A 14,382-nucleotide genomic window follows, 5' to 3' on the forward strand; every position below is an offset into this window, starting at 1 on the left:
CCTTAGAAGGTGGGGAAAAAGTTCATATTTGGTTGGTGGCTGTGACCCGGCGACCCCCGCGCCCCACCCATTAGGGCCAGTTAAAGCCTTGGAAAAAGACAATTAATTACAATGTAAATCAAAATCTGGCAACGATTATCCTTTAACTGTTTAAGTGATTAATAATGCTTATGTTATGGATTCTTGAAAACTTCAAATTGCGAGTCAATGCCTAGAGTGAGCCAACGCTTGGCATACAAGAAAGTACTCCGTAGTCCAGACTCCATATATATATATATATATATATAGAGAGAGAGAGAGAGAGAGAGAGAGAGGTGTCAACCGTGAAGCGGACTCGCGTACTAACACCCACACATGCGCGCGAGAGAGAGAGAGAGAGGGGGGTACTGGAGACGCGGATCACAGAACAACTAGAGAGTGTTGGAAATAGAGCGTGTGTATGGATTAACAAAGTGAGTATAGAGAGAGAATCGTAGAGACTCGGGATTTTGACAAAGAAAGAGGAAGTCACAGAGATGAGGAGACTACAGAGTCCATACAGATGATCTAGAAAGAGTGAGAGAGTGTGTAGTATGTACACTGTAGAGAGGCCAGAGGTGATCTAAAGAGAGAGCTTACAGATACTGATCCGAGATAGTCTGATTTCCAGCGTGTAGAGAGAGAAACAAAAGAGAGAGAGTGTAGACTATAAAGTCTACACTGAGGTTATAGTCTGGACTCGAGAGAGAGGAGAGAGAGGGGCGGTTTAGACAGTCGATGAGCGTGCACTTTGCCCTTTGTCCTCCTATGTCTAACTATGAGGGTTAGGACTCAGGGCTGAAAGAGGCTTGCATAGTGGTGTACCGGCTTTTTGTCTCAACTTGGGTCTCTTTCTCTTCGAAACACACACACACACGCACACAAAAAATCGCGCTCCTCTCTGTCATTCTCTCTTTCTCTTCAAAACACACACACACAAAACCGCGCTTCTCTCTCTCTCTCTCTCTCTCTCTCGCACACATACACACACAGACGGCCTCCACGTCTAGTTGCAACACCCAAGCTTTTCTTCACACACGGCCTCCACATCTAGTTGCAACACCCAAGCTCTTCCTTCTTGCTTTTAGTCTAGCATCACAAGCTACCTTATCGGATCCGTTCGTTTAACTAGGATCGCAGCCATATTATACTGTCCCCTCATCAAAACCACTGCACCGACTGTTGTGCCCCTTCTTCGACTCCTTTTCCGATCTCCATTTGCTGTCTCCAGATAAGCAAAAGGGTACGTACGTTATGCTCCCTTCATGCACAAGGTATTGCTTGCCACGCAATAGCGACTACAATTATCATTATTCAATGTTGATGGGGTGGTTTACACACACAAGCAAGTCACCAAATCCTCGGTCCCTTATATGGGTGAGGTTTGCTAATCAGCTTCCAGGAGAGATTAACACACAGGAAACTTAGATTCAGGTATACTTCAGTATGTAGGGGGTTTTATAACTAGACCCAATTAGAGTGAAAAAGGCTTTAATACTAGAGATTAAGTCTAAGCACCTCTAAGTATATATTGCAGGAGGGTCTCGATGGACCGCTATGAGCTTCTCAAAGACATAGGAGCAGGCAACTTTGGGGTGGCTCGCTTGATGCGAGACAAGAAGACCAAGGAGCTTGTGGCCATCAAATACATAGAGAGGGGTGACAAGGTCGGTTACATGATCTGTGTTAATTAGTCACTTTAATTAATCAACTTCAGGTTAACACTTTTTTCTTTACTCCATCACAGATCGACCAGAATGTTCAAAGGGAAATTATCAACCACCGATCCCTTCGTCACCCTAACATTGTGCGATTCAAAGAGGTAAGCACTTAGATTGATGATCTTGTTACTTAGATTGATTTTCATCATAATGGCCCCTCACATGATTAATGATCTCTTGATTAAATGAAGGTGGCGCTTCACTAGATTTCACGGATCATTGTGTTGGATTGTTGCTGTCCTAGGTATGCTTGACCGATACACATTTGGCCATAGTGATGGAATACGCAGCGGGTGGAGAGTTGTTCGAACGAATCTGCAATGCCGGCCGGTTCACTGAGGATGAGGTAATCCTGATTAAGAGGTATTTAATGGTTCGATCGCTCTCATTAGTTCAATAACCATTGGTTTAGAAGGCTTGCTAACTACACGTTGTTGGATCCAACGTAGGCGCGGTTTTTCTTCCAGCAGTTAATATCGGGAGTGAGCTACTGCCACGCTATGGTAATTAAATCTTGTTCTGTTCAATGTAAAGTAGCGAGTAAGCAGCGATAGGTTCATATTTCTGATCAAAGCCCATCTGCATGTTTTGTCAGCAAATTTGCCATCGAGACTTGAAGTTAGAAAACACGTTGCTAGATGGAAGCCCTGCTCCGCGTCTAAAGATTTGTGATTTCGGCTACTCTAAGGTCTTGTGTATTGAATTTCTTAGATGAAAAAGTACAAACATACATTAATTAATGAAATCCCCTCATTTGGTGATGGGGGTTCTTACTGCTTGCAGTCCGCTGTGTTGCACTCACAACCCAAGTCTACTGTGGGAACACCCGCCTACATCGCTCCTGAAGTTCTGTCGAGACAAGGGTATGATGGCAAGGTAAGAATGCAAAAATAACAACTAGTACGCAGATTTTGAATAGAGGATAGAATAATAATTCAAAGGGTGAGAAGGTGTGGGGGTGTGTGTAAGAGAGCCGGGATGGACGCTGTGCGCATATGTGGTCCCATGGCCAAGTAACCTGGCTGTAGGAAACCACAATTTCACATTTGGGCAGGACATTCAAAGACATGACATCTTTGTGTGGATGTTCTTCACTTGGCATCATAGTCACAGGAGATGACCGTTTCAGACTATAGAATCACGTTTCACCATTTCAAAACCCCATGGTTTTCATGGTTGTTTCTTGTTTCCCAAGTGATATTGTCACAAAAGAAATGACTTTTTCTACCCCATGGTTTCCATGGTTGTTTCTTGTTTCTCAAGTGATATTGTCACAAAAGAAATGACTTTTTCTACCCCTAAAAACTAGTTTCTCGATTCCATTCCTCGAAGGTTTCCATTCCCGTTTCTCGTTTTTAGTGACTATGCTTGGTATTTCTGACGTGTACTCCGAGTGTTGTTTTCTTATATGAATCGTTTGGGGTTTCTAGAAGATCTTACCCTGGCCTTAAAGGAGTTCTTATGAAGTCGGTTTCCATTCCCGTTTCTCGTTTTTAGTGACTATGCTTGGTATTTCTGACGTGTACTCCGAGTGTTGTTTTCTTATATGAATCGTTTGGGGTTTCTAGAAGATCTTACCCTGGCCTTAAAGGAGTTCTTATGAAGTCTAGTGTAAGAGGGTGCATGAGTCGCAATGTCCTTGTACATCGGATTCTCCCTTTTTGCATTAATATAATCGCCTGTTTTTGAAAAAAAAAAAATGGGTGCATGAGTTAGGAATGGAAGAAAAGCTTGACAGGTTGATGTAAGCCGTGGAAGGATGGTAGCCATCAAAAGGTTAATGTTGATCAAGCATCAAACTCTTGAAAGGGCAAGAATGAATCATGCTTTGAGGGCTCACAACTCGCGTATATAGGATTGATACCTTGATTCTTATATGTGGTTTAGACGGCAGATGTATGGTCATGTGGTGTCACTCTGTACGTGATGCTGGCGGGTGTTTATCCCTTTGAGGATGCAGATGACCCGAAAAACTTCCGAAAGACAATCGGGGTGAGTTCATGGCTCATTCTTTAGACTCCTTTTCCATAAATTTTGATTGTATTTTCATAATTGTACATGCTTGCATTGTTCCATTTTTTATCACCAAATTTTGAAATTTACGTATTGCTTTGCCTTAAAAAAAAATAAAAATGCAGCGCATCATGAACGTCCAATATTCCATCCCCAGCTACGCTAAGGTTTCGCCGGAATGCCGGCATCTGCTTTCTCGCATCTTTGTGTCCAACCCAGCTAAGGTACTAAAGCTTATAAGCCAAGGTGAAGGTTTATGGATTATTGTACTAATGTCTGCTTGCTAAAACAAGGATTTGATTAAATATTTACATGCTTAATGAGCAGCGCATAAGGATACCAGAGATCATGCGCCACCCTTGGTTCTTGAGGAACCTGCCAAGAGATTTGGCCCTTGGATCAGACCCCAACTACGATCAGGAAGATCCTAATCATCCGCTGCAAAGCATAGAGGAGGTGATGCGCATTGTGAACGAAGCAAGGACAAAGCCGGCGGCGCAACAGCAGCAAGAGCAAAGCACAGAGGAGGAGGAGGAGGTGATGCTGGATGATTTGGATGAGATTGAATTCTTTGATGTCGAAAGCTGCGGAGAGATTGATTGCACCCACATGATGTGATCAACGACCTTAAATCTCTGCCCATCCCACCTTTTGAATGCTGTAGTATTAATTAAACGGCGTACTAGGACCATCTGATTGCTGCCGGTTGTTTGGTGTTGATATGTATTTCCTGGCTGCTTTCCCTTGAGACTCGGGACTCGGGAGTTTCTGTCATATACTTCACTCCCTGACCAGCATTTAAGTCAAGTTTTGATGTTTATTCTCGCCCGAGTTGCCTCTTTTCCGTTTTCAATGTAAGAAGGCAGGAATAAAAGCCTCGAAAAATCATAAAAATACACACTAATAGTAAGACACACTAATGGTATGTGGTATGTATGACAGTATGGATGTGCCTAGCTGAGAGAGCTCCCGAGTCCCGACTCCCAATCAATTTTGTTGTCAGTTATTTTACATGTCCTCAAAAAAATAAACACAAATTTGCACTTGCAATCAATCTAAAAAAAAGGACAGAGATTAGAATTAATGAGAAAAAACTCCTAAAAGGAGTATAGAGAGGATATACGATATCAAAGAGGGGCCAAGCCTACAGACTCGAATCCAGTACAGAGCAAGGATGCTCTTATTTAAATATGTATTTACAATGCAATTCTAAAGCTAGAAATATCAGAAGGTGGGCATTAATAGTTTGGTCTCTTTCTTGTAGATGAGTGACCACTTTCTCCTTGTCCTCTTTCCTCTACAACCTTTTGCTCCTTCAGTTCACTTTTGGCTTGACGAAACTAAGAAAAGGTCAGGCCAAAGATAGAGGTAGGTTTTTTTTTTTGGTTGAATTATACCTATTCATTCCTTTGTAGCCATATGTGCCATAGCACCTCAGATCTGAGAATATTCCATTTAATGTTGAGCAACTAATAAAGACACTCAAAATAACCTGCTTCCAAGATAAATCACTTTTAACCATTGGCTATAAACATTTTTGAGTCAATTCAATAGCTTTTGACTTAAAGGAACATGAGAAGAAGAGATGGGGGATGTCTTCGATTCTAGAAAGGCATCTAGGACAACATGTTCCATTTTCGCATTGGTCAAGATTGCCTTGTGTAGGATAAGGTAGAGCAGGTAGGATTTCTTGGGTTTAATTTTAACATGCTGAAGGTTTGATAACTTGAAGTACCACTGTTTCTTGTCCAACAACACATGCCATCTAGAGTTAAGCTTGACATTGATGGGGAGATGTACTTTTTGGGGAAATAGGCATTAAGGGTTGGCCAGATCTCCAGAGGATATAAATGACATGACAAGAAGTAGAAACATAGAGAAGACGAGTCAAGGGATCATTCCAACATTGAAACGTGGACTAAATAAGGGACCATTCTCCATTGTGGATTCTAGTTAGGGAATGTAATTCCTCCAAGCAGAACCATCTGCTATGTTGTTTATTACATAGATCTCCCCAGGTGTATGAGCCTTTCGTAGCCAAGAATAGAGCACCTCTCCTTTCGTAGCCAAGAATAGAGCACCTCTCCTTTGTTCATGAGCAATTTCTTTCAAGGATACAAATGGTCACCAAATGGAGTCTTGACAACAAAGACCCGCAAATAGCCTGTAATTGGGGTTAGGTTGAAGGGAGCCTTTAAGATTATTCCAAGCCTTCTAGAAGCTTTTAACAACGGGGGATCCACTAGGTTGGATCGAGAATCTACTAAAAAAGATGGTTAATTTTGGTAGATTCTTCTATCTGGGAAAATGTTGAGGAGAGAAGAGGTGAGTGTCTTTGTTAAGAAGGATGGCCCAATCTTCCTTAGGGTGTAGCCAGCTTCTCATGACCCCCATTTTGGGGCCATTCTATTAGCTAGCTCGTCAATATTAATTATTCCAAGGCCCCCTTTGTTTTGGGGAAAGTGTAGATGTCCCATTTCACTTTAGAAGTTTTGAACTTGAGGGAGTCCCCTGCCCACAAAAAGTTCCTACATAAAGACCTAAGATCTTGGATGGCTTTTTGAGGTCTCTAACATGAGAGAAAATAGATGGTGGCCGGGATTAGGAAATGATTGAGGACTAGAATTCTTCTTGCCATAGACAGTTAGAATCCTCTCCACCTATTGAATTTAGCAGCCGATTTCTCCTTGATCTAGGTCCAGGTTGTAACTTCAAAACCCATAAGGACACCCAAGAGTTTAAATGTGATGTCTATTTGGATAAGATTGCACCCCTGGTTGGGAAGCCAATCAAGGGGGGAGCCATTAGGGTATTAATGCGTGTTTTAGAATGGTTGATTTTGGAACCAGAGGTAGAACAAAAATTTTCAAGTCACTCCCAGAAAGCCTTGATATTGAGTTCATCATTCTTGATAAGAACATTAGTATCATCTGCGAACCGCTACAAGCAAAGGTGGGTAGATAGATCCCTTGAAGTTCACCTTTAGATATTCTATCTTGAACCAACCATCCCAGGCCATCAGCCCACCCCAATGGCAAATAATAGAGGGGCTAGAGGGTACCCTTGTCTAATAGATCTAAGGAGGAGGAAAGGTTATGTGAGGAGGCCAATTACATAAACCCTAGTTCTAGCATTTCCAAATAAGGTAGAGACAAATCCAATAAATTTTTTACCTAGATCCATACTGGCCAAAGATTATAACATAAAATCCTATTCCAGCACAGGTCTTATCAAAATCAATTTTAAAGAATAAAAATTCATGCTTTGTTTTCTTATCATATTCTATTCCTTCCCACAGAGAGAATATCATCCAGAAATATAAACCTACCTTCTACAAAGCCTTTTTGCTCTTTTTTTATCTCGCTATTTAGATGATTTGAGAGCCTCAAAGTTAGAACCTTGGTAAAGATCTTGTATTTAGAGGTCAACATTGTGATAGGTCTCTAGTTTGTAATTAGGTCCTTAGCCCCTCTTTTGTGAATGATCTTGATGACCCCTTCATTAATGTTTTTTGGAAGGGCCCCAAAATAACATGCTTGATTCCGGACATGCATTAGGGAAGTGATGAGAATCTTCTTAAAATGTTGGAAAAATTCAGAGGGTAGGCCATCAATGCCAGGGCTTTTCCTAGTTTTGAGGTTGTCTATAGCATCCTCAATCTCATAGGGAGTAAAGTATGAATCCAGTTGAAGCGCCAATGAGGGGGGAACAAATTTTCTTTTGGCAGCTGGGATTTATTGCATGTTACTTTCTTTGTTGAAAAGGAAAGATGTGCAGAGAGAATATCATCCAGAAATATAAACCTACCTTCTACAAAGCCTTTTTGCTCTTTTTTTATCTCGCTATTTAGATGATAGCCCCTCTTTTGTGAATGATCTTGATGACCCCTTCATTAATGTTTTTTGGAAGGGCCCCAAAATAACATGCTTGATTCCGGACGTGCATTAGGGGAGTGATGAGAATCTTCTTAAAATGTTGGAAAAATTCAGAGGGTAGGCCATCAATGCCAGGGCTTTTCCTAGTTTTGAGGTTGTCTATAGCATCCTCAATCTCATAGGGAGTAAAGTATGAATCCAGTTGAAGCGCCAATGAGGGGGGAACAAATTTTCTTTTGGCAGCTGGGATTTATTGCATGTTACTTTCTTTGTTGAGAAGGAAAGATGTGCAGGAGCACTAAATATATTGAAAAAAATGTTGGTGAACTAGATTGACATTTTCGTACTAATTTGGTACCTTAGAGTTATCACTATATTAGAGAAGGGGGGTAGATTCCTTGGCTTGTTTCTTCTTTAGGATGTTATACATCTCTTTGGAAGGCCTGTTTGAAAAGATGTAGGGGAGAAGAGAGCTTGAGATCTTGCGCACACAGACACTCACACAAACCCTAGAAGAGAACATACAAGGTGAGAGAGTGAAAATTCTTCTTCTTCTTCACATAACAAAAAGTGGTCTACAAAGAAGATAAAGTGACTAACACACATAATAGAGTATATACAAGCGGTCCAAAATGTGAACACGGAAGGAGGAGTGGGTAGGTGTGGACTAGTCGGTGTAGTCCAGCTGTAGAATCTCTGGTGAAGATATGTCGGTGCTAGGTACCAAACTTGCTAGTGAGTGTAGGCATCTCATGAGTGTCAGCTCACGTTGAGCTTGACATCTCAACACTCCCCCTCAAGCTCAACTCTAGCTCATGAACTCCAAGCATATCCCAAAATCTACGAAGCTTCTCAGCTCCCAAGATCTTCGTGAAGATGTCAGCAACCTGATCCTGTGTGCTGACGTAGGCCAAGTCGATGTCACCTTCTGATACTCTCTCCTTCCTGATGAAGTGGTAATGTACCTCAATGTGCAAACATTCCATCTTTCACTTTTGGGGCATATTTACATCTAGTGTAAACATTCTGCCCACTCTATTATCCTTTGAAACCAACTTGCAGTTATATTTAAAGTCTTTAATATAATAAGCATTTTGGGTTAAAGTGCACCTGCAAACCCTTATCAATCATCTGGTTAATAGAAACCAGATTCTTTATAATATTTGAAATGTAAAGTACATCTACAAGGCACTTCACCTTACCATCCTACATAGACAATGGCACATTTCCAACATGGAAAATTGGATGAGTAGTATCATTGTTAGATATTCGTAACGCCGCTACGGGCGTTACCAACCCACAGGAGGGGACGGCCTTTGGCTCACCTCCCGGCCATAGAGGAAGAATGAGGATTGCCCCTCATCCCCTAGGCTATATAGTGTGTGGCCTGTCGTCCACACTAGCCTGGCCACCCATGACTCCGCATGGGCGTCCTCTCCCACTGAACCCCGGACATGGCCATCCGGTCTACCGCCGTCGGTCACTCACAGGCGTTACAGCCTACGTGACATTACCCCCCCTTAAGAAGAGTTTTCGTCCTCGAAAACAAACTGGGGAAACCTTTTGGAAATTACACTGCGGCCTTCCCAGGTTGCCACCTCCTCATCCCTATCTATCCATTTAACAAGTACCTCCTGGTACACTTTATGTCGGGTTTGTCTGTCACGATACTCTAGAATTCTTTCAGGTTCATGTGGTATCTTTGGTGGCTCTATCAAGTCCACCAAAATCTCTAGAGAAACTGCGTTCTCTAACCCGTGAACTGATTTCTTCAGTTTACTGACATGGAAGACAGGATGGACTTGAGAACTCTCTAGTAACTCAAGTTTATATGCTATGTCCCCAATCTTCTTAAGGATTTTAAAAGGACCACAATATCTTGGAGAAAGTTTATCACACTTTCCCGTTTTCATGGTTTCTGACTGCGCAGGAACCTTGAGGAATACAAAGTCACCTTCTGCAAAGGTCGCCTTTCTACAGCCTTTATCCGCATAAGTTTTAGCGCGATCCTGAGCACTACGAATGCTCTCACGTGCGGCTCTGAGCATATCATTCATATCTTCAAGGAAATCTTTGATAGATTGAATCTTCTCCTTTTCTAGGCCTACAGCCATCGGAGATCTTGGCTGGAATCCAAACATTAACATGAATGGTATATCGTCGCTGAGTGTTTGGAGCTGTTATAGGCAAACTCCAATAAGGGCAAGTACTCTTCCCAATTAGATTGCTTCTTACTAACATAAGAACGCAACATATCCTCTAGAATTTGGTTAACTCTTTCAGTTTGACCATCAGACTCCGGATGATCTGCCGTACTCATACTCAGAGTAGTATCCAACTTTTTGAAGACTTCTCTCCAAAAATGACTGTTGAACTTTCTATCTCTATCCGACACTATATCTGCGGGCAGGCCATATAGCTTGTAGAGATGTTCAATAAAGAGTTTTGCCAACTCTGGCGTTTTAACAGTTTTCTTCGTGGCAATAAACTTTGCCATTTTAGTTAACCTGTCCACTACCACCCACACCGAGTCATTCCCTCGACTCGTCTTGGGTAAACCGATAATGAAATCCATGGAAATGCTTTCCCATTTCCCTTGAGGAATCTCCAGCGGGGATGGAGTAGTCCTCCAACCTTAAGACGTTCATGTTTATTGACCTGGCACACTTACTGCATTTCAGCACATAAGTCTGGACGTCCTTAAACAAACTAGGCCAATAAAACTGTCTTTTTACTAGTGCATAGGTCTTCTGAATCCCAGAATGACCCGCACTTGGAATATCATGACTTTCTTTAAGAATTTGGGCCCGAAAGTCACCAATAGTTGGTACACATATTCTACCCTTGTAGAGTAAGTACCCATCGTCAATGGAGTAATTAGCATATTTCTCCCCCCGACGAAGTTTATCACTCCCCTTTGAAGCCGGCAGTCAAAGGTGATGAAGGACCTACGTCAGAGCTCTCCGGCCCCAAACTATACCCAGAAGACACGGCTAGTCTCTTCGGACTAACTCTCGCTTCCCTTCCCGTTACACCTTCGGCCAGTCTCTCCGGACTAGCAATATGTGCCAACGAGGGAGGTGGTCGCGTCTGTGAGTGCGTACGCGTACAGTGCGCCAGACCTCTGTAAAAGATGGATCGTGCTCACATAAACCACGTAGTGACTCCAAGAAATCATTCTTGAAGACTGTGAAACTAAGTTCATTAATCTGTGGCATGCGACTAAGTGCATCTGCCACCACGTTATACTTACCTTTCTGGTAACGTATCTGAAGGTCAAACTCCTGCAGAATCTCCGCCCACCGAGCTTTTCTACCCTTCAGTTCATTTTGACTTGAAAGCCATTTCAGACTTTCATGGTCCGTTCTGACCTCAAAAGTAGCACCATATAAATAGTGTCTCCACTTTTGCAATGCATGAACTATCGCTAGTAACTCTCGCTCATAAGCCGAGTAGTTACGCTGCGCACGATCTAACTTTTTACTCTCAAATGCAATTGGGCATCCCCTTTGCATAAGTACGGCCCCAATGGCCTCATTACTAGCGTCTGTTTCCAAAACAAACGGCTCATTTGGATCGACAATAGTTAAAATAGGTGCAGCTGCTACGGTCACCTTGAGCTTATCAAAGCTTTTCTGTTGGGCTTCCCCCCAACTAATGTTTTTAGTTTTTGACCGTAGCTGGTCAGTCAACGGGACTGCGATCTTCGCATAGTCCTTCACATACTGTTGGTAGAACCCCGACATGCCAAGAAAAATCTGCAATTCCTCGAGATTCTTCGGCGAGCGCTGGCCATTTAAGAATAGCTTCTACTTTTTCTGGCTCCATCCGCGTATAACCATCGACGGATATAATATGGCCAAGGTAGTGAATTTCTGTTTCAAAAAATTCACATTTGCTCTTCTTTGCAAATAGTTTGTGCTCTCGCAACAACTCGAACACTAGACGCAAATGCTCTATGTGTTCTTTCAGGCGCTCACGCAAGGTTCACGGCTCAGCGCAAGTCGCCCCCCTCTTTTCAACGCAAGTTGCAGACTTTCGTGGGGCTGGCTGGTCTTCGCCCCCCACCCCCCACACAGTATTGCGTTTCAGCATTATTTCGTGGGGCTGGTCTTCCCCCCCCCCACACACAGTATTGCGTTTCAGCATTATTTCGTGGGGCTGGTCTTCGCCCCCCCCCCACACACACAAGCTTCAATGAATTCTTTTGCAACAAGCCTCTCTCATTACCAAACGAATTCGATTCACAGACAATTTCAACGTAGAGAGAGAAAAAAAACAAAACGAGATGCTTACCTGCAATTTTTTTGTTGTGTGTGACGGGGAGAGAGAGAGTTCTTCCCTTCAAAATGTCTTGGCCGCCTCCCTCCACACACTCCATTGTGGAGATAAGGGTGAGAAGATGAATGGTTGAAAACTCTGACGATCCCATCGAACCACGCTCTGATACCAGTGTGTTAGATATCCGTATAACGCCGCTACGGGCGTTACCACAGGAGGGGACGACCTCTGGCTCACCACCCAGCCATAGAGGAAGAATGAGGATTGTCCCTTGTCCCCCAGGCTATATAGTGTGTGGCCTGCCGTCCACACTAGCCTGGCCGCCCATGACTCTGCATGGGCGTCCTCTCCCACTGAACCTCGGACATGGCCATCCGGTCTGGCCACCGTCGGTCAGGCGTTACAGCCTACGTGACAATCATCCCTTGTTTCAACAAAACTTGACTTTTCAAGATTTTTCATATCCTTGAACTACTCACCATGATTGATCATGTGGTTTGAAGCACCTAAATGCACATACCATACATCATCATTGCATGTGGATACATCATTCTCCAACATAGTATTAAGCACATGCTGCATAACAACCTTTCATTATCCTCATTACTTTGGCTAGAGGACACATCATTATTTTGCTACACTTTTTCATTTCTCATGTTATTTTTCTTCTTATAGCAATTTGCCTATACATGCCCAAGTGTGCCACTAAAAATAGCCTCATGTATCATTTTGATACCTTTTTCAATTTCCACAACCTCTTTGACTCCCCCTACCTCTGAACTAGCCTCTTCCACCTGTGTGTTATTGTTGTGATTCATGGGACTGTTGTTGCTGACCATAATTTTGATTACTTAATTGGCCACCACCTTAGCCACGGTCTCTGACCTCTATTTCGTCCTCTACCTGCACTTGTGTAGAAGACCTGTTGCTCTGAACTACCTTTGTTTTTGTGAAGAGTGGTCTTCCCCCACACTCTTTTCTTCAATGATCAACATTGACACCAAATTTGTAAAGTCGAGAATGCTCTTATGAGTTTGAATAGACGTCTTGAATGTCTTGTATTGTGGCCCGAGACCGCATAGACATACTTCCACCTTATCATCATCATCAACAAAAAAACCAATAGATGCAAGGGATTCCTGCCCTTGATCTTTAAAGCATAATAATTCATAAACATGTTTTTCTTCTCCACAATATGAAGCTCATTCTTCAAACTGAATCTTTCGTGCCTTGGTGTTAGTTTCATACAACTTCACCAAGGTGTCCCATGCCACCTTAGGTGACTTGGCATCCTGTATATGCCCAATCATGGTGTCCTGTATGCGAATAGAAATCCAATACATGACTTTCCTTGCTCCTTGATTCCAATCCTTATATTCTTTGACATCTGCAATAGTTGGATTAATCTTAGGTATCTCTCGTGCCTCCTCATGTTCACCTTCAATGTAGTCCCATAGCCTTTTTCCCCATAAGAAAATTTATTAACCTAAACCTCCCAGCATGGAAGTTATTCTTGTCAAGCTTCTCTGCAATAATATGGTTAATTCCATCATTTGACATCTTGTCTCTGCACGACAAAAACTCACCAAAAACTACACTCTTACTTAGCCTACACAAATTGCTATATTCTCTGTATAGTTGTACTATGCTGCACCCAAACTCTCACCAGTGACCTAAATTTGCATACATACACCCAATAGCACCTGTAAGACCTCTTTGCAGTACACACAGTGTCTGCACAACCAAATGCCCTTCTTGTAGTTTCAAAAAACAGAATTCTACAGAGAATCAAAACTTACCCCTAGTGCACGACGCAAATGATTGCTAACTGAAAAACAGAGGTCAAAATATGCACCCAAAACATTATACTTGTCTTGAAGCTCCTCTCTCGTGAAGACATCTCTTCAATCGGAGTTCATTTTTCTGGTGCCTCCCGAAGAGCTCCCGACAAGGGTGTAGTATCCAATCAAAAGGGGGAAGAGTAGGTGAAGCTCGTATCCTCGTACCGCTTGCTATGGTTCTCTTGCTTTCTGCTCAGCTTCTTAGCATGAACCAGGCTCCGATACCATGAAAAGATGCAAGGAGGAAGAGAGATTGAGATCTTGTAATCACACATACTCACACAAATCCTAGAAGTGAACACACAATATGAGAGGCTGAAAATTTGTTGTTCTTCTTATTCTCAACAAAAGAGTTCTACAAAAGAGATAAGGGAAATACAACATAAGTACTAAAGTACTATGTATATGCACTCCATAATGTGAACACGCTAAGTGAGTGAGCTAGCAAGATAAGTATGCCGTAACTCAGTGTGGTAGACTAGTAGCTGGTGTAGTCAGTTGTAGAGTCACTAGCAAAGATCTATCATGTCAACATCCTACTAAACATGCTGGTGATGTAATTGGGAGAAATGGTCACCTAGGCATATGATGAGTGTCAGCTCGTGTTGAGCTTGGCATCTCAACATTACACAA

General features: G+C 42.5%; 1 protein-coding gene across 3 annotated transcripts; it reads left to right on the forward strand.

The window, feature by feature from the left end:
- Positions 1–412: 412 nt before the first annotated feature.
- On the forward strand, positions 413–4,576 carry LOC147604476 (serine/threonine-protein kinase SRK2A-like). Of its 3 annotated transcripts, none has more exons than XM_086794509.1 (10): positions 413–1,261; positions 1,556–1,685; positions 1,766–1,840; positions 1,984–2,085; positions 2,189–2,242; positions 2,335–2,427; positions 2,523–2,615; positions 3,627–3,731; positions 3,878–3,976; positions 4,080–4,576. In XM_086794509.1, the coding sequence occupies exons 2-10, from the start codon at positions 1,566–1,568 to the stop codon at positions 4,368–4,370; spliced, it is 1,032 nt and encodes a 343-aa protein (XP_086650635.1). In that variant the 5' UTR covers positions 413–1,261; positions 1,556–1,565; the 3' UTR covers positions 4,371–4,576. The 3 variants fall into 3 exon arrangements, with proteins under 3 accessions (XP_086650635.1, XP_086650637.1, XP_086650636.1); XM_086794510.1 differs by lacking the exon at positions 413–1,261 and adding an exon at positions 1,310–1,452; XM_086794511.1 differs by lacking the exon at positions 2,335–2,427 and having other exon boundaries at positions 715–1,261.
- Positions 4,577–14,382: the final 9,806 nt, after the last annotated feature.

Source organism: Cibotium barometz, chromosome 61 (assembly GCF_041138505.1).
Source record: "Cibotium barometz isolate CiBa-2024 chromosome 61, ASM4113850v1, whole genome shotgun sequence".
NCBI lineage: Eukaryota > Viridiplantae > Streptophyta > Polypodiopsida > Cyatheales > Cibotiaceae > Cibotium > Cibotium barometz.

Excerpts from the sequence above, each read along its gene's own strand:
- LOC147604476 (XM_086794509.1), top strand. The coding sequence starts at position 1,566 with ATGGACCGCTATGAGCTTCTCAAAGACATAGGAGCAGGCAACTTTGGG. Across the intron at positions 1,841-1,983 it reads ACATTGTGCGATTCAAAGAG|GTATGCTTGACCGATACACA; the intron begins GTAAGCACTTAG and ends TTGCTGTCCTAG. Across the intron at positions 3,732-3,877 it reads ACTTCCGAAAGACAATCGGG|CGCATCATGAACGTCCAATA; the intron begins GTGAGTTCATGG and ends ATAAAAATGCAG.